Genomic DNA, 27,785 nt, shown 5'->3' with positions numbered 1-27,785 from the left:
TCACTTGAGGTCAGGAGCTCGAGGCCAGTGTGGCCAACATGGTGAAACCCTGTATCCACTTAAAAAAAAAATTAGCTGGGCGTGGTGGCGGGTGCCTGTAATCCCAGCTACTCAGGAGGCTGAGGCATGAGAATCGCTGGAACGCAAATACGGGAGGTAGAGGATGCAGTGTGCCTAGACAGCACCACTGCACTCCAGCCTGGGTGACAGAGCGAGACTCTGTCTCAAAAATAAATAAAAATAAATAAATGAATAAATGAATAAATAAATAAATAAACTTAACAGAGTTAAACAGAGCAAAGGACACCTTAAAAATTGGGCAGTCCTTGGAACCAGAATAGGTTCAGAGGACTCAGGAGCTGCCAAATAGTCTGATAATATTTATGGACAGAAAAAGGAAAATGACCTACAGAAAACAGATGTGAGGTACAGAAACAGCTGGGTTGGTTACAGTTCACATTTGCCTTATTTGAACAAGGTTTGAACAGCCTGTGATTGGCTGAAACTCTGTGATTGGTACAAGGGTAGGTTACAGGCTGTTTATACCTCTAGTTAGGTTAGAGTTCATTATGTATGGAGAAATCTTTAAGTCTAATTTAAAATATGTAAGGCAGCTTTAGGCTAAATGTAACAGCGGAGAGGGAAATTCAATGATGTGCCTCATTCTAATTTCTGTGAGTAGTGGTCTAGATCCCTTACCTGAAATTCCATAATCCATTAAGGTCTGAAGACTGGAAAGTTTTCATAAATTTGACCAAAAAACCATTAGATGTTAAGACCTGACCTGGACAAATGTGAAGTTTGTAAAGTATTTATCTTTTAAAAATATTTACCCTTACACTTCGTGAATATGCAGAACTATGATGTGTTTCACTACTGGGTACTCTACCAGAACTAGCTAGGTTTATTCATTTCTTTTAATTCAACATCCACAGTATAAGGTTAAACAAAAATTATGGGAGGCCATTGTTTTATACTGAGCTCCTACATTAGGCCCCAATAGACAAAACCAAACCAAATGGAGTCACTCATGCTAAATGCCACACAATCAAACCGAAGTTTTAGAGAAGCAGGTAAATCCCATACAGTCCAGTGTTTCCTGAAAATAGGAGATTGCAGTCTACCTGAGTCAGTGTAATATGGAAGCTCCCTTTGCTTTAACCCTTACAAAAGAGGAACCTGATGCTAATCAACCGGCTTTTTTTTCTAGTGTTCTGTTTCCTTGTTCCCACCTTATAAAACCCACTCTTCTGCTATTGCCCAGGGGTAGCTTTCATTCTGTTTTGTAGAATAGAGGCTGCCCAATTCATGAATCACATATAAAAGTCAAACAGATCTATAACCAAATTTGTTGCAATTTTTTCTTCTGATAAACCATATTAATTTTCTAAAAATCCAGAAAAGTCTGAATTCCAAACCATCTAATCCCAAAGTTTTAGATAGAGAACTATAAATCTCTATGTGTTATATATTTGGTCTGAAATACAGCATAAATTCTCCACTTTTTACTACAAAAAAAAAATAGAAAAAAAGCCAGACACGGTGGCTCACACCTGTGATCCCAGCACTTTGGGAGGCCAAGGTCAGTGGGTCACCTGAAGTCAGGAGTTCGAGACCAGCCTGGCCAACAGTAGAGATGAAACCCCATCTCTACGAGAAATACAAAAATTAGCCGGGTGTGGTGGCATGTACCTGTAATCCCAGCTACTTGGGAGGCTGAGGGAGGAGAATTGCTTGAACCTGGGAGGCAGAGGTTGCAGTGAGCTGAGATTGCATCCTTCCACTCCAGCCTGGGTGACAAGAGGGAGACTCCATCTCAAAAAAAAAGAAAAAAACCTCTTTTCATTCCAAGTGTTCTACACACAGTATATTGTACATGTCTTCCCAATGAGGTTTACAGATGTGTCATTTAAAAAATGGGTTAAGTGTGAGAAACTCTTCGAGCACTCTTAATTTTGTATCTATAGAATCCAGTTGAGTGAAGTTACTTGGCCTTCACTTGATGTTGCCCAACTCTCGTGCTTGTGTTGACTCAACAGAGGCCCTGCCTGTGGTAGAAGACCCAACAAAAAAAGCAGGTCAGATTGTCTAGGAAATTCACTCAAGTAAACACCTTTCTTGGGGAATCCAGTTATTAGCATATTATATGTAGTCCTCCCTTTACAGAAACCCATTTAATGCTACACCCATTTTCCAAAATTATTTGAGTATAGAACACCTGTCCTCTCCACCCCATACATCTTTTATAATCAGGTGATTTAATATGTAGAACACTGGTTGGAAAATGACTTGGTAAAGCAATTAAACGTAAACTTTCACTAATAAAAGAAACAATTCTTATAAATAAAACATTGTAAAGAAATAAACGAATAAATACAGCTGTTATTCTGGCTATCTTAGCTTCTTTCCAGTCTTATATTTACACCCACTTTATTAGAAAGCTCCTCTTCAGCTCTTCTCCATCGCACCTGTCTCTGCCTCTCCCAGGCGAGCACAGCCCCCAGGCATTCTGGGAACTTGCCTGCAGGGTGTCCTGCCACTCTGGCGCCTGAGCCAGTTCCAATGCCCCATCAGAGTGTGCATTTCTAAGGAATGCAAGTTGATGGAGCTCATGAAAGCACACTAATTTGCCTTTCCTTATGGCCAGGGAACAAATGGACACAGCACAGAAGGTGCCATATGTACTGGTCTCCTCAATGCATTAGCAGATCCACAAAACTCCTTCTGATTTCTCTGCTCCAAAACAGAAGAAAAATACCCAGCATCCAACACTGCCTCCATACTGAAAAACGCCAAATAATACCAACTGCAAGCTCCACATTTCCCTCCTGCAACAGTTTCTTTTTCCACAGTAAAGAGGGAGATTCCCACTCTGTTATTTTTTCAGATATCACCTATCAACTATTACTTTTATGGAGGCATTTTATTGAAATACAATAGTAAATCTAGTTATACCCTCAGTAAAGCTTTGCAATCTGCAACCTTTACAAACTATCTTACTATAGAGTTGTTCAGAAACAGTTTTCTATAAAATCTGTATCCCTTAACAAGGGCAGACTATTTTAAACATGGCTTGAGAATTTATGTTAATGTGAATTTATTTCAAAGCAATTTTTACTGAGTGAACTTTATACTTCAGATAATTTATGCCCCTTCCTAGTTTCTCACATAAAAATATCTGCAGATTTTTTTTTGTCACTATAGGATCCCACCGAGTCCAAATGAGCCCTGGTTTGAAGCTGGCTGCCTCCTGTGCTTACGAAATGGGCTGTAAGAGAAGACAGAGCAAGAAAAGCAGGTGAGACCTGTCACAAGACTCTCTGGGCTCACCTTCACCGAGCATCCCACCCTGTGCAAGGCATCCTACTAAGCAGCTGTGTAATATACAATGAATCTCACCTGATCCTGCTACCTGGAACCAGAAAAGGAATGTACAACCTGCAGTATCTGAGGCGGGTTGGTTCCAGGACCTTCCTCCAAGAACAAAATCCATACATGTTCAAGTCCCTGGTATAAAATAGTATAGTATTTGCATATAACCTATGATGCACATCCTCTTATATACTTGTAATACCTAATACAAAGTAGCTATGTAAATAGTTGTTACGCTGTACTGCTTTTTTATTTGCATTTTAATAATTGTGTTGTTATTATTACTACTTTTTTCCAAGTATTTTTGACCCATGGTTAGTTGACTGTGTGGACACAGAAGGGCCAAATGTATTTCAGAATTAATAAAGCATGGGAAAACACACCAAGAGCCACAAAAGAGGTGCAGATAAAACAATAAAGGAATTTAGAAGACAGTAATCATTTACAGTGTTGGAAAGGCAATTACCCTAACAATAAATGGTGCCGTTTGTACTACCATAACAGTGGTATTTCAAATGCAGAGATCAAACATCGTGGGTGGTTTTTTAAAACAGGAAAATGGTAGAAATGTTGTTTCTACAATTGGAATGTAATATGCCAATAATTAACTATGGTGACCTAATATGCTTACTGTAATAATCCAACCTGAATTTTTCCACAATTACCACTGTATTTAAAACAGTTAATTCCTGTGTTTATTTCTAAAAACTCAAGATTTGACTATATGACTACAACAAGAGAATGCAGCCTGTCTAATATGCCAAAGTTGCCTATAAACTAAAAAGAACTGACTTAAGCCCTGGAGTGGTTGCCTCACATTGCCCCACCCTGCAAGGCTGTACTACAGTTGGGTAACTAAATGCTCCTATTTCGAGCATTTAGCTAATTGATTCATCCTATCCCCATGATGCATTCAATGGTTTAAACTTAGATTTCTAGAGCCCCAACTAGACTCTGTGAGACACAATCAGCCATTGCTGTGTGAAAGGTCCCTTTAAAGGACACTAGGGAGTGGGGGCCCCACCCTCTTTGTGTACCCAAACGCACAGCTGTGCAAGAGGGGACTCCCAGTGCTCATTTATTCTATTGTTTGTTAATGCCAGAACACATTTACGGCCAGAAAGGGAAAATGAAAGACTATAAAACCGACCTCCTTCTTATATTAAGAAGGCAAAAATCTGTGTCTTGCTCAGAATTGCAACATTTCTTTTTTCTTTTTTTCTAAATATGGATTGTAATAACAGTAATTACCCAACTATGTGAAGCCCAAAGCAAGTAGAGACCAGCAGCATCTGGGCGCTTCTTTTTTTTTTTTTTTGAGACGGAGTCTTGCTCTGTCACACAGGCTGGAGTGCAGTGGCACGATCTCAGCTCACTGCAACCTCCGCTGGGTGTTTCCTGGAAATACAGAATCCTGAACCCACTTCACATCCATTAAATCAGAATCTGCATTTATCCAGATCCCCAGGTGATTGTGTGTTTCAAAGTTTTAGATACCTGACTTAGAAAAAAAACAGTCATCACAATGACTTGAAAAACAAAGATGAGCAAACTTAAATCTCTAATTTTACAAGCAGAAAAATGGTCCATAAGGAGGAGAACTGTGTGAAAGACAAAGGCTTGGGTCTGAGTTAGGCATCCTGTGTTTTCTATTGCTACTCTTTTGCCTCTTAGCCTAAAGAAATCTCAGAGTATCCTATTTTCTCATTTGTAAAATGAGGATAAAAATACCTCTGCCACAAAATTAGGATGAAGATTCAATAAGGTGACAATTAGTCAATGAACTTCTAAAATGTATTAACTAAATGGAAGAAATTCAGGTCCCTGCATCTGAAACATCTGACTTTCTCAATGCTGTCACAGCTTGGGTGACCACACATGGAGGTGGGCATGACAGTCCTAGGTTATGACTGCCATCTTGGTGTGATCAATAATAGCACTCCCTTCTTTCTTAACAGCATTTTGGAGCTGGGCACGGTGGTTCACGCCTATTATCCCTGCATTTTGGAAGGCCAAAACTGGAGGACTGCTTGAGGCTGAATGTTCAAGAACAGGCTGGGTAACAGAGCGAGACACCATCTCTACAAAAAAGTTTAAAATTAGCTGGGCAAGTAGCTGTACTTCTACTTACTTGGGAGGCTGAGGCAGGAGGACTGCTTCAGCCCAAGAATTTGAGGTTTCAGGGAGCTGTGATTGCACCACTGCACTCTAGCCTGGGCGACAGTGTGAGACCCTGTCCCTCTCTCACCAAAAAAACGGGTTTGGCTTGGACAATAGATCATATTGTCACCCTATTAATAACTAACTTACTGAGTGCTTCATATGAGCCAAACACTGCATCAGTTGTCCACAGCCTACGCTATACTGCCTTACCAAAGAGAGGAAGGTGTCAACTGTATTCTTGGGGTAAACAAAAGTGGTAGTGTTTGTTGACCACGCATAGGAACAAAAACATTAAAACAAATAGCTTTCCCATTCTATGAAGCTAGCACAGCATTTTGGAATGATTCTAGAAATAACACCAAAAAATACAAATGTTTGGTAAACACAGTTATCACCTGAGTTCTCTAAATATTTTGTCATGAGCTTAAGTTGTAAGCATGTAATCTCATAAACTTGCTAAGTATTCTCTAACATTTCACAATCTCACTAGTCTAATTTAAATAACATTACATTAAAAGTTTGGTATCAAATTATTACAGAGCTAAGTCACTGTGATAAAATACCTTTTTTACTTATGACCATTGAGAAAATGCACTGTGGTGAGAAGCTGCATATATATTAACAGGTAAGACAATCTCTGGTACAAGTCCTTGTTATGGTAGTAATTCAACTCATCCTGAAGCAGAGAACTCCTACCGCTGATGTCCCTGGGCACGTGATAGATCTAATGACAGAAAACTTGTTGAAACATAGTCATCCAAAACAAGAAAATACTTCAGCGGCATAAAGCCAGGCATCAGGCTGCCAAGCAGCAGCTCTGATTTCCCAGCTGATCCCATCCCACCCCAAGCTGTGTGTCACGGCACTGCATTTCCTCACGTGTCTATAATGGGAAAACAACTGGATTGCATGTCTCAACTAGCTTGTTTTAATATAACCAGTAATCCAGATGGCACATAATCAATAAAATAAAAATGTTGGCTAGGTCCAAGGAGACAAAATCTCAAGCCTAAATCCACCGGAAATACTACTTTTCACTTACTTTTAAGTAGTGTTTTCTAACAAACTAAATAAGATGACCTAAGATTAAAAAACCCTTTAAAAATGCTTACACTTTATCACAGACCCACCGATGGTTTAAAGAAACATAGGTCAGATGGCTTTGAGTTTTGCAGGGTTCAACACTAAACATTTTAATGTGTGATAGGGCTCCAACTTCCATTTTTTTCTGAAAATATTCCAATAACACTGTGTTTTACAGTTTGCATCCATTATTAAATTTGTCCAAAAATTTTGAGGCAGGTATGGAGGCTTGTTAAATTTTAATTTTGACATATTTATTCCATTTATTTTATATTAAGGAGCAGAAAAGTCTCAGACAAGTTCAATGACTGGTCTAAAGTCAGCTGTGTATGGTGGTGGGGCCGGGCTCAGATCCATCTCTACCTCCCTGTTCAATGCTCTTGTCTAGACCTAATTGAGAAGCACTAACACTGAAAGTAAGAAAAGTTCCAAAACAACCTAAACCTGCCAAAGTTAATCTAATGCTAGTTGCACTGTAATGTTTACCTTCGATTCTTTTTCACATCTCTTGAAAGAGGATGACAGGAGAAGATTTATTACAAGTATGTATGTTTCCTTGAAGACAGAACTTAAGCAATTTTAGCCTTGGGCTGACTTTCACAAACTAAGGCAAGAAACTAAATCTTATAATGATGCAGGACAGAAAAATTCTAAAATGAAAGCACTAGAATGTTACTGTTCTAAAAATAACACTTAAAGTAGATATGGGGCTTCCATTTTGTGAGACACATTGTCAGAAGTTTAGGTGATACATATTGAGGAAGTTTTAACTAGAAAATACCTGGAAAAAGAAAATACTCACAATGTTATAATACTGACTTGATCAACTCTAACTGAATTTTAAGGAAATTCTAAGGTGAAACTAATAGATCTATTGCCCCCCTCATTATTATTGTGTGATCTTTGGAAAACTGCCTACCCTGGCTGAGTCTAAGGTAGCCAGGGTAAGGAATCACAGTAACTACAGTTAGTCCATACAGTGTGGACAACTAGGTACCAACCATCAACTTCACAGAAAGTTGCCAGAAAGCTGCCAGAAAGGACTAAATAAGAAAAAATTATGAGAGTGAGTATTAACTTCTATAACACTGTTTTAAAAATATTCAGTGAGAAAGACAACTAGAGCAGCAAACATTTTAGTGTAGTGGCTAATGGACAAAACTATACAAAAAATATCAGGTTCTCTCAAAAATCAACTGGCTATATTTGGTGATTAGTAATGTAGCTGGGGTTGCAAAATTACCAGGAAAAAAAAAAAGATTTTAAAACAAGAAACATAAAAAGATTAAGAGGATAACACATAAGGAAGAAAGGAATTGTTCATCGGGGAAACTATGCTTTTATGCATCTAATAAAATAGTCTCAAAATATAGAGAGCAAAAATGGATAGAACTAAGGGGAAATGATATAGCTATCATTCTCATAGTAGAAGACTTATACCTCTAAATTTTTGCTATATCAAAAAAATTAGTTATATCAAAGATCTAAACAATACAATTAAAAGGTTGACTTACCAGACTAGTATGAAACCGCAGACCCAACAATTATAAATATACAATCTACTCAAGCACAGATGGAACATTTCTAAAAAACTGATGACACATGAAGCCATAAAATAAATATTAACAAACTGCAAAGAATCAATACCAGATAGACCAATTAATTAGATATCAGAAACAAAAAGATAAATAACTCCCCTGCAAAGGTTTAAAACTTTTAAACTATAGCTCTAAACAAGTCTTTGGTTAAGGAGGAAATTACAATGGAAATTAGCAACTTTAAAAATATTTTGTATTAAAATCACAGAATTCAGCTAAAACATTTCATCACATCATTTAATATTTAAAGCATTAAAATTTAAATGCTTATGTTAAATAAAACAGAAACCTAATTAGATAAATGCCTATGAAATCAGAAGAAAAAAACAAGGATGGAGGAAGGAGAGAGTAATAATAAAAGTAGGAAGTAATGAACTGAAACAAACAAAACAGGATAAACAAAGTTTGCATTGGTTCTTTGAAAATACAGTCAGCCTTCCATATCTGACGGTTGCACATTCATGGATTCAATCAACCACGAGTCAAAAATATTTGGAAAAAAAACTGCATCTGTATTGAACATGTACAGACTTTTTTCTTGTCATTATTCCCTAAACAATACAGCATCTATTTATATAGCATTTACATTGTATTAGGTATTATAAGTAATCTAGAGATGATTTAAAGTATACAGCAGGATGTACATAGGTTATATGCAAATACTACACCCTTTTATAAAAGGGACTTGAGCATCCAAGGATTTTGGTAGCCACGGTGGCGGGGAGTAGTGGCCCAGGAACCAATCCTGCTTAGACACTGAGAGAAGACTACACTGATAAAGTAGACAAAATTCTCCCAAGATTAACAGAGAGAAAAAAATGTGAAAACAGAATTAGAAATTAAAAAGGATACAATTATAGCAGAATTTGAAGGATAAAAGAATGCTATGAGTAACTTTATGTGAATAAGCTGAAGAACTTGGCTCAAATTGATAAATTTCTAGAAAATTACAACTTAGCAAAGTTTATCCAAGAAGAAAAGAAAGCCCAAAGAGGGCTATGACTATTAAGGATTCAGTCATTTAAAAAATCTTCCCACAGAGAAAACAACAGACCCCGAATGGTTTCATAGATGAATTCTGACAGTTTTAAAGAACAAATGATTACAATGTTATAAATAAATGCTTGTAAAGAAAGGAAAAAGAAACACTCACCAACTCATTTTATGAAATAGTATATATTTCAGTGAACACCAGCAAAGAATGACAAAGAAAAATCATAAGCAATCCCTCTCTCATCAACATAAATGCAAAAATCAAGAATATAAAAATATTAGTAAACTAGCAAACTATGAGGTGGGTGGATCAACTGGGGTCAGGAGCTCAAGGCCACCCTGGCCAACACGGTAAAACCTCACCTCTACTAAAATTACAAAAATTAGCCGTGTGTAGTGGCACACGCTGTAATCCCAGCTACTCAGGAGGCTGAGGCGGAAGAATCACTTGAACCCAGGAGGTGGAAGTTGCAGTGAGTAGAGATTGCGCCACTGCACTCCAGCCTGGGCGATGGAGGGAGACTCTGTCTCAAAAAAATAAATAAATAAAATAATTGGCAAACTAAAGCCAGCTCTGCATTAAAAAATAACTATTATTTAGGACCAAGGTGGCTTAATCCTGAAATGCAAAGGTGGCCTAATGTTTAACATTAACATTCACTACATTAACAGATTAAAGGTGAAGAACAATCTGACAGCTCAAAAGATGCAGGAAAAAAATATGATAAAATGCAACACCCATTAATGATTTAAAAAATAGTAGCAAACTGGAGATAGAAAGGAATTTCCTTTTCCTGACATCTCCAACAAACCTATAACAAACATCTTTCTTTACGGTGACATATTAAAAACATTTCCTTTAAGCACCAGGATCAAGGCAGTAATGCTCATACCATGGCTTTTACTCAACATTAAGGAGGCTCTCATAAGTGGAGTAGAACAAGGTAAACAGAAAAGATACATGCTTGGAAAGGAAAAATAAAGCTGTCATTATTTTTAGCAGAAGGAATTATCTGGTTAAAAAAGCTTTTAAAAGTCTATAGACAAATTCTCTGAATTAATAAGAAAGTTTAGCAAAGCTGCTGTAAACAAGAGCACTATACAAAAACAGACAAACAGCATTTTTAAACACCAGTAACAAACAATCTGAATATATGTACTGCTTATAGTATCAAAAAGGTAGGGCATCCAGGAGGAAGCCCAACAAAAGCTGACCAAGGCCCTGGAAGAAAACTTTAAAACTGTATTCAAAGACTTTTGAAAAGACCCAAGAAATGAGAGATATGCCATATTCATGGATTCAAAGATTCAATATTCAGAGATATCAGTTCTCTCCAAATTGGCCTAGAAATTTAATGTAAACCCAATCAAACTCTTACCAGAATTTTTCAAAAATTAGATAACCTGATTCTAAAATGTATATGAAAGAATACAAAGGTCCAAGAGTAGACAAGAAATTTTGAAGAACAAATCAAGGAAGGCCTATCCTTCCAGATATCAAGGCTTATTATTACTTATTAATAATAGTAAGCTTATTACTATAACTTATTCCAAAGCTCTAGTAATACAGACAGCATGGGCTTGATATTAGGACAGACAGCTTAAACAATGGAATGAAAGAGAATCGCACAAACTGACGATTGCATGTACATGAGTAATGGCACTGAAGAAAGGGTAAATTACTCACTAAATGGTGCTGGGACAGTTTGTTATTCACAGGGAAGAAAGTAAAATGGATTCCTGTCTTATGCCAAACCCAGAAAGAATTTCCAACTTGATTAAAAATTGAAAGAGAAAAGAAAGCATTAAAATGTTTAGAAGAAAACTGAAGACGCTGGGCATGGTGGCTCACGCCTGTAATCCCAAAACTTTGGGAGGCTGAGGTGGGAAGATTGCTTGAGGCCAGGAGTTTGAGACCAGCCTGGGCAACACAGTGAGATCCTGTCTCTATAAAAAATATAAAAATTGGCTGGGCATGGTGGCATGCCTGTAAGCCTGGGCGAAAGAGCAAGACTCTGTCTCAAAAAAAGAAAAAAAAAAAGAAAAAATATAACAACTATTAACTATAAAGACAAGATTGATAAATCCAACAATACTAAAAGGAAAGTGAAAACACAAGCCATAAACTGAGACAAGATATATGCCTAAAAAAGGATTATTATTTCAACTACCAAGAATTTTCGAAAATCAGTAAGAAAAAGACAAATTTCCAAGTAGGAAAATCAGCATGAGACAAAAAGACATCTGACAGAAAACAAAAATGAAAAATAAGCCAGGTGTAGTGGCACATGACTATAGTCCCAGCTACTTGGGTGGCTGAGGCAGGAGGACTGCTTGAACCCAGGAGTTTGAGGGGCCAGCCTGGGCAACCTAGCAAGACCTTATTTCTAAACAAGACAAAACAAAACAGAAAAAAACAAAAACAATAAAAAACCTTAAAGGTAATCAGAGAACACTGCTGCTAATTAAGACCACAATAGCATTTCATTTTATAATCACAAAATGGGCAAAATTAAAACTTTTGACAAAATTAAAAGTCAATGAAGATGTTGCACAATAGAAACCATTGCTGAGAGGAGTATAAATTAGTAGAAACATTTTGAAAAACAATTTGGCATTATCTCATAAACTTAAAGACATGCACACCTTACAAATCCAGCAGTTCCAATCTTGTACATGGATATACAGAAGAAAGTATAAAAATGTTCAAGCAGTAGCACATGAATTAGCAAAAACCTGGAAGAACCCGTGTGCTCCACGTGTGCTCCATGACAGAAGAATGAGTATATAAATGATGGAATATTATCTGGAATTGAAATAAATATACTGCAGCTACATGCAACACAGATTAATCTTAGGCATAAAATATATATTTTTTAAACAACAGAAGATTATAAACAGTAAAATACCATTTTTGTAAAGTTCAAAAACAAAACTAAACACCACACTTCTTAGGAATAAATAATGTGGCAAAAAAAAAAGATAAGAACTGAGCACTGTGCTTCCCTCTGGGAGGCAAGCGGGGCAGAGATGGGTTCAGAGAAGAGCATGTGGTAAAGTTTTACTTCTCAGGTTGGAGAATGGCTTCATAGCTGTTCTTTCTACAAATACTGTGTTATAACATTAAATATTAAATAAAAGAGAAGTTCATTACTTGGAGAGGCATCTCTTTCTGCTCTAATCATTTATGAGAAGAATCTCCTGAACTGAAATGAGCCTCCTTATAATTCCCTTCCACTATTCCTAGTAATACTGCTTTTTCCTGGAATGACTTTCTTCCTTTACATGGTATCCTTCAAATAGTATATGAAAGACTTGAGTTTCATTTTTCTAGTCTAAAAATGTCTTTTCTTAAACCCCTCCTAATGTGAAGTGGCTACCAATTTTACAAATAAGCAGCAGCCACCCCTCAGGATGGTTTCTAGTTCATCAGCATCACTGTAAAACAGGCCCTCCGAAATTGATCAAACACACTGGGACTGGCAGCCCAGCTCCAGGCAATATGCTGAGGACAAAGGGATATTGTAGGTAAAGACGAGGATAGTGGCAGTTTCTGTAGGGGTGGAGGAGTTAGTTGGAAACTGAGGAATCGAGGACAAAAGGGAACAGAGGCAGCTACTGTGGAGCAGGGGAAAGGGTGGGCAACCAAGCATCTGGACTACTCAGGGGCTGGGCTAAGTCAATTAGGACACATATAGTCACACACCTGGGGAAAATTCAGTCTGAGAAAGTGGGATGGGAACAGAACCTTAGAAATGCAAAGGAAAGGTAAAAGTATTGGACTTTTGCTCGTTTTCAGAAATTTACCTAAAACCTGACATGAAGAAATTGCAAATCTAGGGCACAGACAAATAGATCCTGCCTCCATTAGGAATCAGGATCTGGGGACAGTGAGACAAGAGGAAAACTCCGAGTACCCAAATGATCTGGGCATCGGGGACAGCCTAGCTTCCCCACGGGGGTGGGGTGGTGGATGGGGATGGGAATTGCCTTACTGTATTTTGTGTTGCTATAACAGAATATCTGAGACTGGGTAAATTATAAAAAACAGAAGCTTACGTAGCTTACAATTCTGTAGGCTAGGAACTTCAAGACTGAGCAACACATCTGGCAGCTTCTGGTAAGAGCCTTGTGCTGCATCAAAGCATGGCAGAGAAACGGAAGGGGAACCTGGTGCATATGTAAAAGGCAAAATACAAGAGGCAACCTCGCTTCATAACAACCTGCTCTCGTGGGAACTGATCTGTTCCCATGAGAACTAATCCATTCCAGAGAGAACCCAGCCTCCAGAGAGAGATATTACTCCATCTAAAGGACCTAATCACATCTCAAATGCACCACCTACCAATACCACCACGTTGGGGACCAAATCTTAACATAAGTTTTGGTGGAGCAAACCATATTCTAACCACAGCAGAGGTCAAGGGGCAGGCTATTAGACTGCACGGTGAAGGTGCTTAGCATTTTCAATGCTAGGTATAGGGGCTTAGACTGTCTTCTTTCCTTGAATCTAAGAACCCAATATTTGTAAAGAGCCACTGTGATTTTATGACAGATTTGGGGAGAGAGCACACTATGCCACTGCTATAGCTTGAGTATCTGTCCCCTCCAAAACTCATGTTGAAATTTAAGCCCCAATGGGGCAGTATTGAGAGATCACTGGGTCATGAGGGCTCTGCCCTCATAAATGGATTAATTCATCCATTGATTATAATGGATTAAGAGATTATCATGGGAGTGGGACTGGTGGCTTTATAAGAAGAGGAAGAGAGACCGGAGCTAGCATGTGAGCACACTCAGCCCCCTCGCCATGTGAGGCCCTGCGCCACCGTGGGACTCTGCAGAGTCCCCACCAGTAGGAAGGCGCTCATCAGATATGGCCCCTTGACCTTGGACTTCTCAGCCTCCGTAACTGTAAAAAATAGATTCCTTTTCTTTAGAAATTATCCATTTTCAGGTATTCTCTTCTAAGGAACAGAGAACAGACTAATATAGCTATTCAATATAAATAGGTAAATAACAAGGGGATCCCACTTTCAGAGAATGATCAAAACATTAAAAAAAAGAAAGTTGCATCTTAGAAAGGTTTAGGAAGGACAAGAATCATGCTTCCAGGAGAATGAGGCCACCTATATATAATTCTGTGCTAATTTGGAGCAATGGCAAAGAAGTTACGCCGAAGGTCAAAATCTACAAGCACTGAGAAGAGAAACAATGACCTCTGGGTCCTTAGGCACCACAGCTCCACTAAGGTAGCCTAAAATTGAAGGAGATTTATAGGAAAACCCATCAGACTGTTGATCCATGTTAAGTTTATTATGTCTAAACACCTGAACTGCAACCAAGTTTGTACTCCTTCTATACCTGTGGTATTGATTTTAAGATTAATTTACAATAAATTCTACTTTGGCTTTGATGTTGTAGCTTGTCAAGACGTTCTGAATCTTGAATGAGCACCTCTGGTATTTGCTATCTCCGACAGCTGCATGGCACCTGCAAATCTGATAAGCATACATCTAATTCTTCCACCACAAGGAATTCATTGGCTATGCTATGATATAGTTCTGATAAAATACTTGTAGGTGTTAATAAGTCACTGATTATCCCCTACCTGAGACCTCTCTGGAATATATTTCATAATGTTAAAAAAATCCTTTCCTGAAATGCAGCAGGATAGAAAATTAGGCATAAACATGCAACCCTGTTATTTTTTCCTTGTGAGATTAAATGCCATTTATTTACAAAGACTTGGATTTTAGAGAATTAACTTCTTATCCTTAAGGCTAGGACTGCCCTTAAAATTAAAAAATAAAATAAAATAAAATAAAATAAACCTCCTTGGTGCCTTCATTAGTGACAAGAAGAGGCAAGCCCTTGTGAAGCTCAAAGCATTTACATGTCTCTTGCCTTTGGGCACGCTTTCCATTCTCCATGAGAATCACAAAATTTTAGATTCTTTAGAGACTATGTCTGTAAGTCCCTTAAGGGCACTGGATCCGTCTTCTGTGTCTGAAACTTGAATTAATTCAAAGCAGCTTAGTGCTTTCTTCCTATCTCATCTATCTTGGATTAGATTTTGGGTTTACTCTTGTTTTCTTGCATCTAGTTCAACAACGCATCTTCTTACAGAATAATTTAGTAAGAATACAGGCATTGAGAAGCTCTCTCCTTTTGCACCTTACATCACACTTGGAGCAGTGACCCCAGCCTTTCTTTGCTCCCGGTTGTTCTATAAGTACATGGCAATTAAAAAAAAATTGACATTTGTATTTGTGGTAAATTTCCACTCCAGATTTTACTTTTAAACAAATGACTACTGTGCAAGGCTCCCGGTCCTCTTGTGCAGTCACCCCGCGTGTGTGTCCTCCCACGCCCTGTGTTCACGTCCCCCCGCCAGACCCTCCTTCCCCACCCCTGCACCACGCGCTCTCACTTTGGCAGCGGCGACCTCCGAAACCTCAGACTCCTCAAACTCGCAGAAACCCCTCCTGGCGGCACTGATGCTCCCCACGTATCCCACACTAAGTGGCGCCTCCCTTGGCCTGACCCTGCGGAACCCTCGGAAGCAGGATGCCCCTTCGCCGTCCCCTGCCTCCCGCCCTGACCCCTTCACCAGCCGTGTACTGGGGCGCCAGGGCTGAGGCCACCCAGCAAGGGTGGGTGGAGAGAGGCCGCGCGCCTGGGATGAGGGGAGAGGGGCCGAGCCCCCGGAGCCGGAGCCTGCCTCTCCAGGAAGCCTCTCAGGCTCTACCCGCACCCCCTGCAATCCGCTTCCTCCCTGACACCAGGGTGATTTTCTTGAAGTAAAAATTTGATTCCCGCCTGAAAGCCTTTACTGGCTGCTGCTCCAGCAGCAGAAGACCCAACCCATATGCCGTGTTTTTCCCTGTCTAACTCCTCCTCAGCCTTTAGCTCCCAGCTCCTGGCCAGGCCTCCCTAGCAGTCTAGAGGTTGCTCCTCGCCTCTCGTGGGCTTTGCCTTCGGGCGGCAACACCCTAGTCAGGCTCTGTCTCAGTTCCTCTAGGAATTAAAGACCGCGGGCAATGGGATGTTGCCTGACTTATTCTTGGCTGTTTCTCGGATGCTGAGAATGCAGACTGGTAAATATTAAAACTCAGTAAGTCTTTTCTGACTGAAGGGCCTCTCTGTCCTATGTCCTCAATAAATGTTTTTCAGTGGAACAGATGAGTACTGCTGAGAGCTGACTGGCGAATGCTGCTTCTCTTTTTCCCAGACTCCTTCCTCCTGCACTTCTCCTCCCCAGCCTCCCCAGTTCCCCCAGGCAGAGCCCTCCTGGCCCTGCCTGTGCGCAGGGCTCTGCTCTAAGGCACCTCAGGCAGGGAGCAATCACTGAACTCCTAATCATTCCCAGTCCCCAAAATACATGGCCATAGATGGATTATGCTATCACGTGGAAGGGTATGCCCCTCTATGTTATTGGCCAAGTCTACATAATTCCCAGAACAATTCTTTGTAGATTAATGGATGGGTAGTTAATTGGATCACAAATTTGCCACCTTAATAACTGAAATATATTATGCTGAAGAGTCACTCAGATTACTTATCCAGAATATCATTCATTATTCTTTTTTTTTTTTTTTTTTTTAACAGTCTCACTCTGTTGCCCAGACTGGAGTGCAGTGGCGCCATCTCGGCTCACTGCAACCTCTGCCTCCCAGGTTCAAGTGATTCTCCTGCCTCAGCCTCCTGAGCAGCTGTGACTACAGGCATGTGCCACCGCGCCTGGCTAACTTTTGTATTTTTAGTAGAGACAGGGTTTCACAATGTAGTCCAGGCTGGTCTCGAACTCCCAAGCTCAAGTGATCCACCTGCCTCAGCCTCCCAATGTGCTGGGATTACAGGCATGAGCCACTGTGCCAGCCAGAAGATCACTGATTATTCTACAGATAAAATCAAGTCCAAAAAAAAAAAAGAAATGACCAAATAATATTACACATCTGGAGACATAATCAGAAGAAGAGTCACAAATAAAGGTGGTTAAGGTCCTTCTGTTTCTAACTCTATTCGTCCCGTCATTTAATTTCTTTCAGTGCTTTTTTTTTATTCTACGTGCTAAGGATTCACAGATGAATACAATTTACATTTGTACCGGGGGTATATACAGTCTGAGGGGGAAAAACATCACCTCACGTAATACGGTTCTAGTATAATCAGAATTAGAGGGAAGGGAAAGAACGTATCTTCCAATGTACACATGGACAGTAAACAGCACAATGTTGACAACTTACAGCTAACTTAGTGTAAGGTACCTCACATTTTATTTTTTTTTTTTATTTTTTTTTTTTTCACACTTATATCTTTATTTTTGCCTTTATAGAAATAAAGGATGAGTTAAATGAAAATCTTTAATATTAGAATGCATCATTGAAATTTAAGCCTTAAAATTAAGGACTTTGCAGACTAAACATCACAGAGATGCTAAGCATACTGGCAAAATATGGCATTGGGTTCAGTTTAATGAGACAACATAAAAATTCAGACCAAGAGAATAAATATTCAGAAGCAAAGGCTTTTTAGAAGTGAGACAGGCTTGAATGCCTATTCTACTACAGAGCTTGTTTCTTCATCTGGAAAATGGGGATAAAGTGCTTTCCTTATGGGGTGCTTATGAGGACTAAATGGCAGATTACCAGGCATATAATAAAGGGTAGCTATTTTTCAACACATGACTATATGCTAGGACTATGAGTTAATAGGCTGGCAAAAGAAAAGAGGGAATCAGGAAAAAAAGAAGCAATAAAAGGTTTGTTACTAACAGAGGGTGAGTTCTGAAAAGCAGGAAGAGTTCAACTTATCCAGGATGTCATAAACGCCAACTATCACAACCCAAAGGACAAGATGACAATATTACTGTTCCTACCTGTCCAGTCTGATAATGTCTGGCAAATTGGTTAACTACTCGATAATCATTTGCAAAGTACTCCATCAGAATAGAAGGAACCTCAGCAAAATCAGTAGGGCACCTGGTCCCTCAAACAAGAAAAAAAAAAAAAAAAGTTGGCATGAATCAAATCAATATACTTATCTTACTTTTTATGTACCCTTTAAAACTTTTATTTGTACTTCTGATGAACTGTAAGTTTTAATTCATTAAATCAATATTTTTCTTCTATAAATTTATTGTACATATTTGCAAAAAAGTTTATTATAATCCTACATATTTTCCTTTATATCAAAATTAAAACAAAATATTTGCACAGCTGCTAAAACACCTTATAAAGCAATAGCTCACACCTTTTACAAACAAACCTGTCTTCAGCTATGCTGGCTATACATGAAACAAATTAAAACATTTCTAATATTAATATAGCGTTTGTATTTAATTCACTAAATTCCATTACCTAATACTTTTATCCTTCCTTTCTTTTACAAGTACTTTATTTTATCCATTTATTACTTTTTGTAACAAAGTCAATTCTCAGTGAGGAAAAGAAATATTTTAAACTGAAAATTACTTAAAGTAACAAATCTTGTAAGAAATTTAGATGACATTTAATGATTCTGTTCAGCCCACCTACAGTCTTTTCAATACCTTCTCCTTGTCCAAAATACTGTGTGTAAAGTTAGTTAACAAATGCTGGATGCCAACAATTCATTAGTGGTCTAATGCTGACCATATGTGATAGTGAGCTTAAGACTTAAGGATAAGACAATGAAGAGGGAAATCTGTAATATCACAAAATATAGCCACATAGCAGCATAAAAACTACAAAGCAGAACTATGATTTTATACAGGGCAAAGTATATGAAAAATTAAAAGGACTTCATCATACTTCTTAAGCATGCTTTATTTTGTTTTCTGATTTTGAATACAAAGAGAAACCATTCATTCACTTACTTATTAACTCTGTGGTAGGTATTAAGGAGATACCTTTTTATTCACACACACATAGCCACAAACTTAAATTCAATATAAAACACTGTAAAATGTAAAAAGGGACAAACTTGAGAGACAACTGAGATTATTCCCGGGTGAAAGCTGTTAGCAAGCATGGAAAAAAGCATGGAAGATCAGGCTGCACAACCATGGGGAAGGCAGGATGAGGCAATCTGAGATAAAGACCACAGGACACGGTAAAGTGATCACATTTTCCAAATAAAAAGCCCCTTTCCCAATTTAAAAGAAAATGTATGTTTGTAAAGGATTGTAGTAAATAAAAGCCCTCCTCATGGCTCACCAGTGACGTGTTGGTAACGAGTACGTCCTAGCATTGAATGCATGGCATGTCCCATTTCATGGAAAAGATTTTCCATCATGCCAGGAGTTAGCAAAGTTGGAGAACTCCTTGAGGAACGGGGAAGATTCAGCATAAGAACTACAACTGGGAGTTGATAGTCTCCATCTTCCTTTAGTCTGCCTCCACGGATAGTGAAATGGCAATCCTTTAAGAATCAGATAACATAAAAGGAAAAGAGTATTCGGTAATGTGAAGAGTAAAACAGTCTTAATGAATATAAAATTTCACCAAAAATGTGTGAGTGCAAACTTTAACTTAATTATATTCTTATTCTATCTATTTACATATATACACCTTTTCTTGCCATTTTTTATTCTGCTAAAATTTTAATTTTTTAAAACATCAATAACACATTCAGTTTCTATGGATTAATTCATTACTTTGGTCCCAAAACATGCATTGAAATGATGCTGTGCCAGATGCTGGAAACAAAGTCAGCAAAGAGCTTAGGAAGGGACACTAACATTTATTCTGAGTCCCTACTATGTGTCAGATAATGAACTAGTAGGTACTTTCCATGTCTCTTGGCTGCTTTTTTTTTTTTTCTTTTTTTAAGATAGGGTCTTGCTCTGTTGCCTAGGCTGGACTGCAGCGTTGTGATCACGGTTCACCGCAGCCTGGACCTCCTGGGCTGAAGCCATCCTCCTGCTTCGGCCTACTGATTGGCTGGGACTACAGGTGTGCTCCACCACACCCAGCTAAATTTTTAGATTTTTTTTTTTGTACAGATGGAGTCTTACTATGTTGCCAGGGCTGGTCTTGAACTCCTGGGCTGAAGCGATCTGCCAGCCTCGGCCTCCTAAAGTTCTGGGATTACAGGCATGAGCCACCGCGCCCAGCCTCTCTTGACTTTTATCACTTGAACGAGATGGGATCTAAACTAGTGTAAAGCAAGGGATCCAGATCCAGAATAACTTACTCTGAAACAGGCACTACACTGAGACTCACATACACTGTATCACTTATTCTCCACAACAACCCTATGTAGCAGGTATCTCACTTTTCAGATGATAAAACTAAAACTAGTCTTAGGATTATTAAATAACACGTCCAAGGACACCTAGCTAGAATTGCCACACCTTAGATCTGAACCCAGGCTGACTATTAGGAGCCAGGGCTCCTAATCACTAAAGTTGAGTCTCCACCACCCACCCATTTAAGCAAAGAGGAAGAACACTGGCCTCAGAGTCTGGTGACCTGCACCCTGTTCCTACCTTTCACACCTACTAGCCAAATCATCTTGGAAAATAATTTGCTTCTGAAAGCCTCATCTCTAAATGCTTCCTTGTCAAATCCCACAGTAGCTGTCCAGAATTCATAGGCTCACATCTGTTAAAATCTGTGCTTTGGAAATTGTGAATCACTATTCAAACATAAGGTAGATTATTTCTGTTATAACTTATAACCTAAACTCTTGACATTTCCCATCAAGCTACATGAAACTGCTAAAGCCGACTGGCTGTCAAAGTCGGCCAACGCTAAAGAAAAGGAGATGAGCTGCCTCAAATCTTCCACATAAGGAACTACTTGGTGGTTGGTAAGGTTTCCACATGGAATACCTTCTGCAGTTTTAGAATAGGTTCATTGTCAAGTAGGGAAAAGAGTTAAAAGTTGGGGATCTGCTCAGGATGTATGCCTTTAAGTCCTAGCACTTCTGGCCAAGTAGCTTAACCTCTATGGCTTCAGTTTCCTCATAATGTGAGTAACTAGTCAAAAGGGTGACGTGAACATTAAAAGGTTGATGTGTATAATGGACTCAGTGCACTGGTTGGCACAAATAAGGATTCATAAAATGTCAGTTGTCATTATTACTATAATTAATACCATGGCCCAGATAAAAGTGACAAATATAGACTGATGTAATTATTTCCATAAACTTTTTAATTTTAAAATTCTATCTTAATTTCAAATGTATATATTTGGTAACCATCATTAATAACTTTTAAATATCATGGAATTTAAAAAATGACACAAAGTTCACATCGATACAAATGAAATGCTGATCAGTTCTAGAGAGACCAGTTTATAAAGAAAGGATCACCTGATGTGGTTTGTCTGCTCGCTGAAAAAAATCACAGTAAATGTACCCCAACAATCCTTCAGATTCATGAACGACAGCCTAGAAAAAAAAAATTTAAATTTGGTGGTAAACGAGGCCATCTGATTCTCTAAAATCCCTAACACAAAAATCTGTATATTAAACATCCACAGCCACACATATAGACATTTTAATTACATTCTACACCCCACATTATCTCCAGATAGATTCTCTTTTCCCCGCATCCTCTTCTGCTCCACCTCTTGAATGATTTTAGTTTTGGAATTCTGTGTCCAGGAGAGGAAATCCTCCTCATGAGGACCTTTTGTCCTGACTGCCTATCCTCTACAATACCTTTACTAACCACCCACAAGAGCTGGGAAGAAGTGCTGGCTGGACAATTTTAGGAGCAAAATTATTTTTCCTTCAAATCCTGGAATGTCGTGATATATGCCCAAGCAAATTATAACCCTTGAATTTGAAAACACCACAATGCAGCTCCCAGCTTGAGTTAAAAATCAGCAATATTACTATCTATCCCCCCTCCAAGAGACATAGTTTATAGGAGAGACTCAACCACTACTCTCCATCTTGCCTTCTTTGTTCTTTCAGAATTTAATGATTCCATCAAAGAGAACCCCGATTTTGTGCTTTAAAATTACCTGCAAGTATATATTTATTGTTCATCACACATCTATTAAGCACCTACTTGGTGCCAGGAACTCTTCCAGACATTGGGGATACAGAAGTGAACGCAACTGACAGTGCTGGACCCCAGTGGAGTGCACATTCTGCAGTTCTGGGGAAACTCTTCACCACCCGCATTTTGTCCTCTCAGTCTCCTCTTATAAATTTTCCTTTTTATTATATCTCAGCGTTTTATCAATCTCTATCTTTTTTGGAAGTTTGTAATACAGATAGTGAAGTAAATCAATGCAGTGATGAACGTCCTCCCATCCTGACTCTCCTTTCAATCCCACCACCACACCTACTCTCCACTCACAAGACGTGGCCGAGGCAATGAGACTGTTTACATTTCCTAAAATATAGTGAAGAAAGCAGTGTGGTAAGCATGCTAGCAAAAATCAAACAACAACACAATACAAAGCCTTAGTGACACACACAGGTCAACAAAGCCTCAAATCCTATGAGAAAAAATATAAAATATTCATGCCTCATATAAAGTGGGTCTTCACAGGAGAAAGATGATTTCCAGGCTTGAAGTTATTATCAAAGAAGTTAAATAAATCAGAACACAGGACGTAAATTAATATCTGATGCAAATATAAGCCCCTACAACATGGGATGGGGGTTGGAAAGAAAAAAGGTCACGTATCCAATGGATTTGGGAATTAACCAAAACGGACACACAGCACTGAAGCTATATACAAAGTAAAGGACAATTTTCCTATAAATACAATTTGTGGATATATGAAGGTGCATATATATTCAACCTTCTATCAAGTTCCAAAAAACTTTTTTAGAAAACTCTGCTGTTTTATGTTTGGATCCTTTATACAGTGTCTTAAATCAGAAGTGCAATTTGGAGTTTTTTTGTGAAGCAGAAGTAAGGCAGGGGACACACTCAATCAGGGCAAAGTTAATGTAAACCTGAAACTGCTGTTGACTCAACTGCCCAACCGAAAGGCAAATGCATGCAACTGCAGGCTGAGCAGGAGCTCACCAGTTTTCGGACATCTTCGCTCCACACCTCTCCTTTTGCAGGCTGCTCTGCATATAATGAAATCCCCAACAGTCTGTTAAGCAAAATATTCAGGCCTTCCATGCATGCTCCAAGAGAGAAAAACGGGCAATATAGGCTGGGCTCAATATTATACCTAAGAGAAGGAAGAGAGGTTCAACAGCACCTTTGTTTGTTTCAATTTCTGAAGGTAAATTCAATTAACTTTTCATTTAATACTTAAGATCACCGGAGCTAAAGAAGGATTCAAAACATAAAAGTGTATTTATATCATTTGAGGGGTTTTCAGACAGTTTGCTTCAGAATGACAGTCTGATTATTACTAGTGTTAGTCATAAGTCAGTAATTAAGGTAGATATATCATTCCCTAACCTTTGTCCCTTCCATGTTATTTACTCTTTCACTAACCCAATTAAGCACTGTCTCAATTGCTCACTGTATACATTCCTTATACATACTTGCAAAATATGATCAGTTTCAGTTATAATGGTAACTCTTACCTTATGAGTTATATTCTAGAAACTTGTGACTTATATACATAAATATTAAATGAATAAAAATCCTGAGGCACATTAAGTGAATTTAAAGTTCTCATCCAGTAAAATATTCATTTATGAAAAAACATGCCTGCAATATAAATAATCAGATCTTAACTTATCTGTTTTATAGTTAGATATCTTAAGTTAAGGACAACATAACTAGTAAGGCGAATTATTCTTCACCCAAAAATAACTTTTTCTGTTCTATATATTCCAACATAAACCAAAGCAAATCCAAAATACGTGATCTGAATGTTTACATTTGAATCATTAAGTCAAGCCAAAATATATAGCCATAGCCAAAAATAATGGCTCTAGAATATCGTAGGTTCTCATTATATGTCTACTTTTTGGGATTACCAAAATACACATTTTTTTTTCAATTGGCTTTATTTGTGATTCTAGAACTGCACAACACTTCGTTCCATAAAATAAGAGTCCCCACAACAAAATTATATATAAAAATATACAAACATAGTTACTAATAAATGAATGAGTTTAGTAAGTGAACATAAATTGCACAACAAATGAGACTTTGGCTATGGACATCCACAAATTTACACCTAATTTCTGACTGATTTTTCATTAAACAGAATCCTAGTGTTGAAAGAGACGTTTGTGATCCAGTGCCCTCGCTCCCTGGTTCGTTCACTCAAGCATGCTGTCAGCAAACCTGCAGGGTGCTGGAGGAGAAGAATGAAGAGCCTTTGTGTCTAAGCAGCTGGCACTGAAAGAGGCAGAGAAGTGAACCAACTACACTGTGTCCTGGGCCTGGAGCAGTGGGCACACAGCTGGCGCTCAATAGACAGTGCTGAAGTATGAATGAATGAGCACTGCACAATGGGAGGGCAAAGGACAGCATGATGACTTTACTTGTGGAGTGCAGAGTAGCACTAGGGAAAGCTTCTCGGATAGGAATCAAGAAAGAATCGGCCGGGTGCTGTGGCTCACACCTATAATCCCAGCACTTTGGGAGGCTGAGGTGGGTGGATCACGAGGTCAGGAGTTCAAGACCAGTCTGGCCAATGTGGTGAAACCCCGTCTCTACTAAAAGTACAAAAATTAGCCGGGTGTGGTGGGGGGTGCCTGTAATCCCAGGTACTCGGGAGGCTGAGGCAGAGGTTGAGTGAGCCGCGATTGTGCCACTGCACTCCAGCCTGGGCGACAGAGCAAGACTCTCCATTTCAAAAAAAAAAATAAAAAAACAAAAACAAAAACGGAATCAGACTTTGCAAGGCAGGGCTGGGATGAGGAATGGAAAATGGGAATCATAATAGGAATTCTGGGCAGAAGCGACGGTGTAACTAAAGTATGATGGCATAAAATAGCCTGGTAACTTCTAGAAAGGATGTGGTTAAAGATGAAGCAGTTACCAATGCAGGGATAAATGCAGAAAGAATGGGAGCAGAGTCTGGAAAAGGCAGGCAGGGGCCAGAAAACAGAGCGCCTGGTCCACTAAGCTGAGGAACTGGGACCATGCACCATAGGCCATGGCCTCTAAGCTTCCTCACCAATGCACACTAAAATAACTTTTGAGTATTCAACCTTCTGTAAGTACATTCATAAAGTATATGCATGTGGTATTGTTTTATCACACTGCAAAAAGAAAAGCAGACATTTTTATAAGTTGAGATAAAGAAAAATAAATATACATACAATTTCTAATATTTTATGACTATACTCTCAATGAATTGCTTACAGATGCCATTTGGGAGACAGCTTCTGCAGGCCATAGGGGAGCATCTGATGTTTTCTGGAATGCTGCACAGTGGACAGCATGGAGGGTGGAATGCAGGAGGCAGGGAGGGCTGAGAGGAGGACAGACTTCCAGGCTTCAGAGGGTGAACTCTGACAGAGGGCAGTGGGGTCAGGGATGAATGTGTTTTTCCTTTGAGATGCAAACGTCTCAGGACTGTGTGAGTGATTGGATTTGGAGGGTGATGAGAAAGACAGAACAATCTAGAATAACACTCAGGTTTCTGGCTTGGACAAATAAGTGGATGGTAGAGTCACTGAATCAGCCAGCACAATGAACACAAAAAAAGGAAGAGGGGAATCTGGGTGTGTTTGTGGGAGAAGAGAGGAGGGTGAGGTGCAATGATGGGAGGAGGATGGAGGGCTCACAGAAAATAAACTCCATTTTGGAGACACCAACTGTGAAATGCCCATGAGATGCCAGACACTCAGGACGCAAAGCTAAGGAGAACAAGGAGACTTCACTGTCTGGATATTAGAGCCAGAGAGGGAGACACGGCCATTAGGGAAGGGCGATGCAGCCAGAGATGAGGGTAAAGGGCAGACCCCTGAACTACCAGAGGGAGGGTTGGGAAGGAAGACACAGAACAGTTCAGAGGTACTGAAGTACTGAGAGAAAGGAGTACATGGAAAGAGGGGAGAAAATAAATTATAAAAGGAAGTGGTCCAGGCTTGAGGTTTCCACTCCTGCACATGAGGAGGTTGAAAGTCACCACTCCATCCTAACAAGCAGGAAGCTGAACAAGCTGAAAATCAAGAATCTTCTTAGATTTAGCAGAGAATCAAGGCCACAGAGCAAAGTGCTGCCCCCAAAACTGGAAAGACAGGCAGGCAGCCATAGAGAATCACAACTTACCAGAGCAGAAACCTCCCACAGAACCTACTACCAAGGCAAGAAAGTTTAAACTATAATTGGTTATAAAAAGCAATTCATTTTTTTGTTGCTAGATAATAAAAACACAAAAATAAAGGAGAATAAAAAGAAACTTTACATATTAAAATTGTACCCTTCTTAAGATTATAATGAACATATGACATTTACTTTTATGGAAAAGAAACACAGTAAAGCTAATAACACAGCTTATTTTACTAAACTATAACCTAAAAATATTTACTGACTTATCCAATGACCATGACAATCATATGTGTTAGGCAAAATTCAAGGAAACAATTTATCTTGGAAAAAAAATTTAAGTATAGAATGTAAGTTTATATAATATCACGATATTACCCTAAAATGACTGGGAACAAATGAATTTCTAAACTGCCTGTTTTAAAATAAAAACACCTCAAAAATAGTAACAATGGGCAAAAAGTATACTGTCTTGTCTCCTGGCTCACTACGCCCACCCCCAGAAGTAAGTATCTTCTGTATCCTTCCAGGCATTTTCTATGCACACTCTTAGAAGTTTATGCATGTAAACTTCATGTATATATAAACCTACTTTGGCACAAATAGAATCATACCATTCACACTATCTTGCAATTTCATTTAACATAAAAATATATCAATGATATGTATTTTTACACATATTTTTTCATAAAAATATAACTTGGAATACTTTCCAGTTTAGTATATAAAGCCCTAGGCTGTTTTCTTTCATGGGTGTAGTCACCCACAGCAAACACATGACAAAGCTTATTTCATGCATCTCCTGTTGTGTTGTACATGAGCAGAGGAGGCAAGGCCAATGAGAGCCTGAAGCATCAATGGGGGAAGTATCCGACCACTGACATAGTTTGGAATTTCCCACACATGGGGATATTAAAGGATCCCAGACTTTTCATCAGTTTTATTATTGATTTTAACTTCTTTACAGAAAATGCAACCGGTTAGGCCACACCCAGAGCTCACTTCCCTGCCTTGGTCTGCCTCTGTTCCTTTTAACTGACAGTAAGCTGCTGTTAGTTTATCTGTTAAAATGATGCCATAGTGAAATGTCCTTGTCACACCCACACAAGCCTATCCATAAGATAAACTGAAGAAATGACACTGCTGCAAAGAGTACAAGATCTTAAATTTTTTGATAGGTATTTCCAAATTATCCTCCAAAAAAAAGCTGTTCTAACTTACATTCCTACCTGCAGTGTATGAAAATACCTAGTGCCCTCACTCTCGCCAATGTAATTCTGTTATGTTTCTTTTAATGCTTCATTTATTTTCCTTCTTTGGCTATGTGTACTGCATTTCCTTTCTCTTTCTAATAATTTGATATACTAGTGATATTTATAGTCTATATTTTAGCTTCTCTGGTGGTTTCTCTATTGTTTTTAATTTTTTTT

General features: G+C 38.7%; 1 protein-coding gene across 9 annotated transcripts in view; it reads right to left on the bottom strand.

Annotated features, from left to right (window-relative positions):
- The window catches only part of LOC100460674 (mitochondrial intermediate peptidase-like), a 171,778-nt gene that overhangs the window by 92,086 nt on the left and 51,907 nt on the right, over window positions 1–27,785 (bottom strand). For 3 of the 9 annotated variants that reach the window (XM_063714721.1, XM_063714723.1, XM_063714724.1), the window contains 4 exons: window positions 23,191–23,344; window positions 21,510–21,587; window positions 19,409–19,613; window positions 18,091–18,200 (listed from right to left, as the gene is read on the bottom strand). In XM_063714721.1, coding sequence (XP_063570791.1) covers window positions 18,091–18,200; window positions 19,409–19,613; window positions 21,510–21,587; window positions 23,191–23,344 — 547 coding nt within the window. Of the gene's footprint in view, window positions 1–1,692; window positions 1,816–18,090; window positions 18,201–19,408; window positions 19,614–21,509; window positions 21,588–23,190; window positions 23,345–27,785 lie in introns of those variants that run through there. The other 6 variants (XR_010136650.1, XM_063714719.1, XM_063714720.1 and 3 more) reach the window with 4 other exon arrangements.

This window comes from Pongo abelii, chromosome 14, assembly GCF_028885655.2.
Source record: "Pongo abelii isolate AG06213 chromosome 14, NHGRI_mPonAbe1-v2.0_pri, whole genome shotgun sequence".
NCBI lineage: Eukaryota > Metazoa > Chordata > Mammalia > Primates > Hominidae > Pongo > Pongo abelii.
This window is presented reverse-complemented; position numbering and strand designations above follow the sequence as displayed.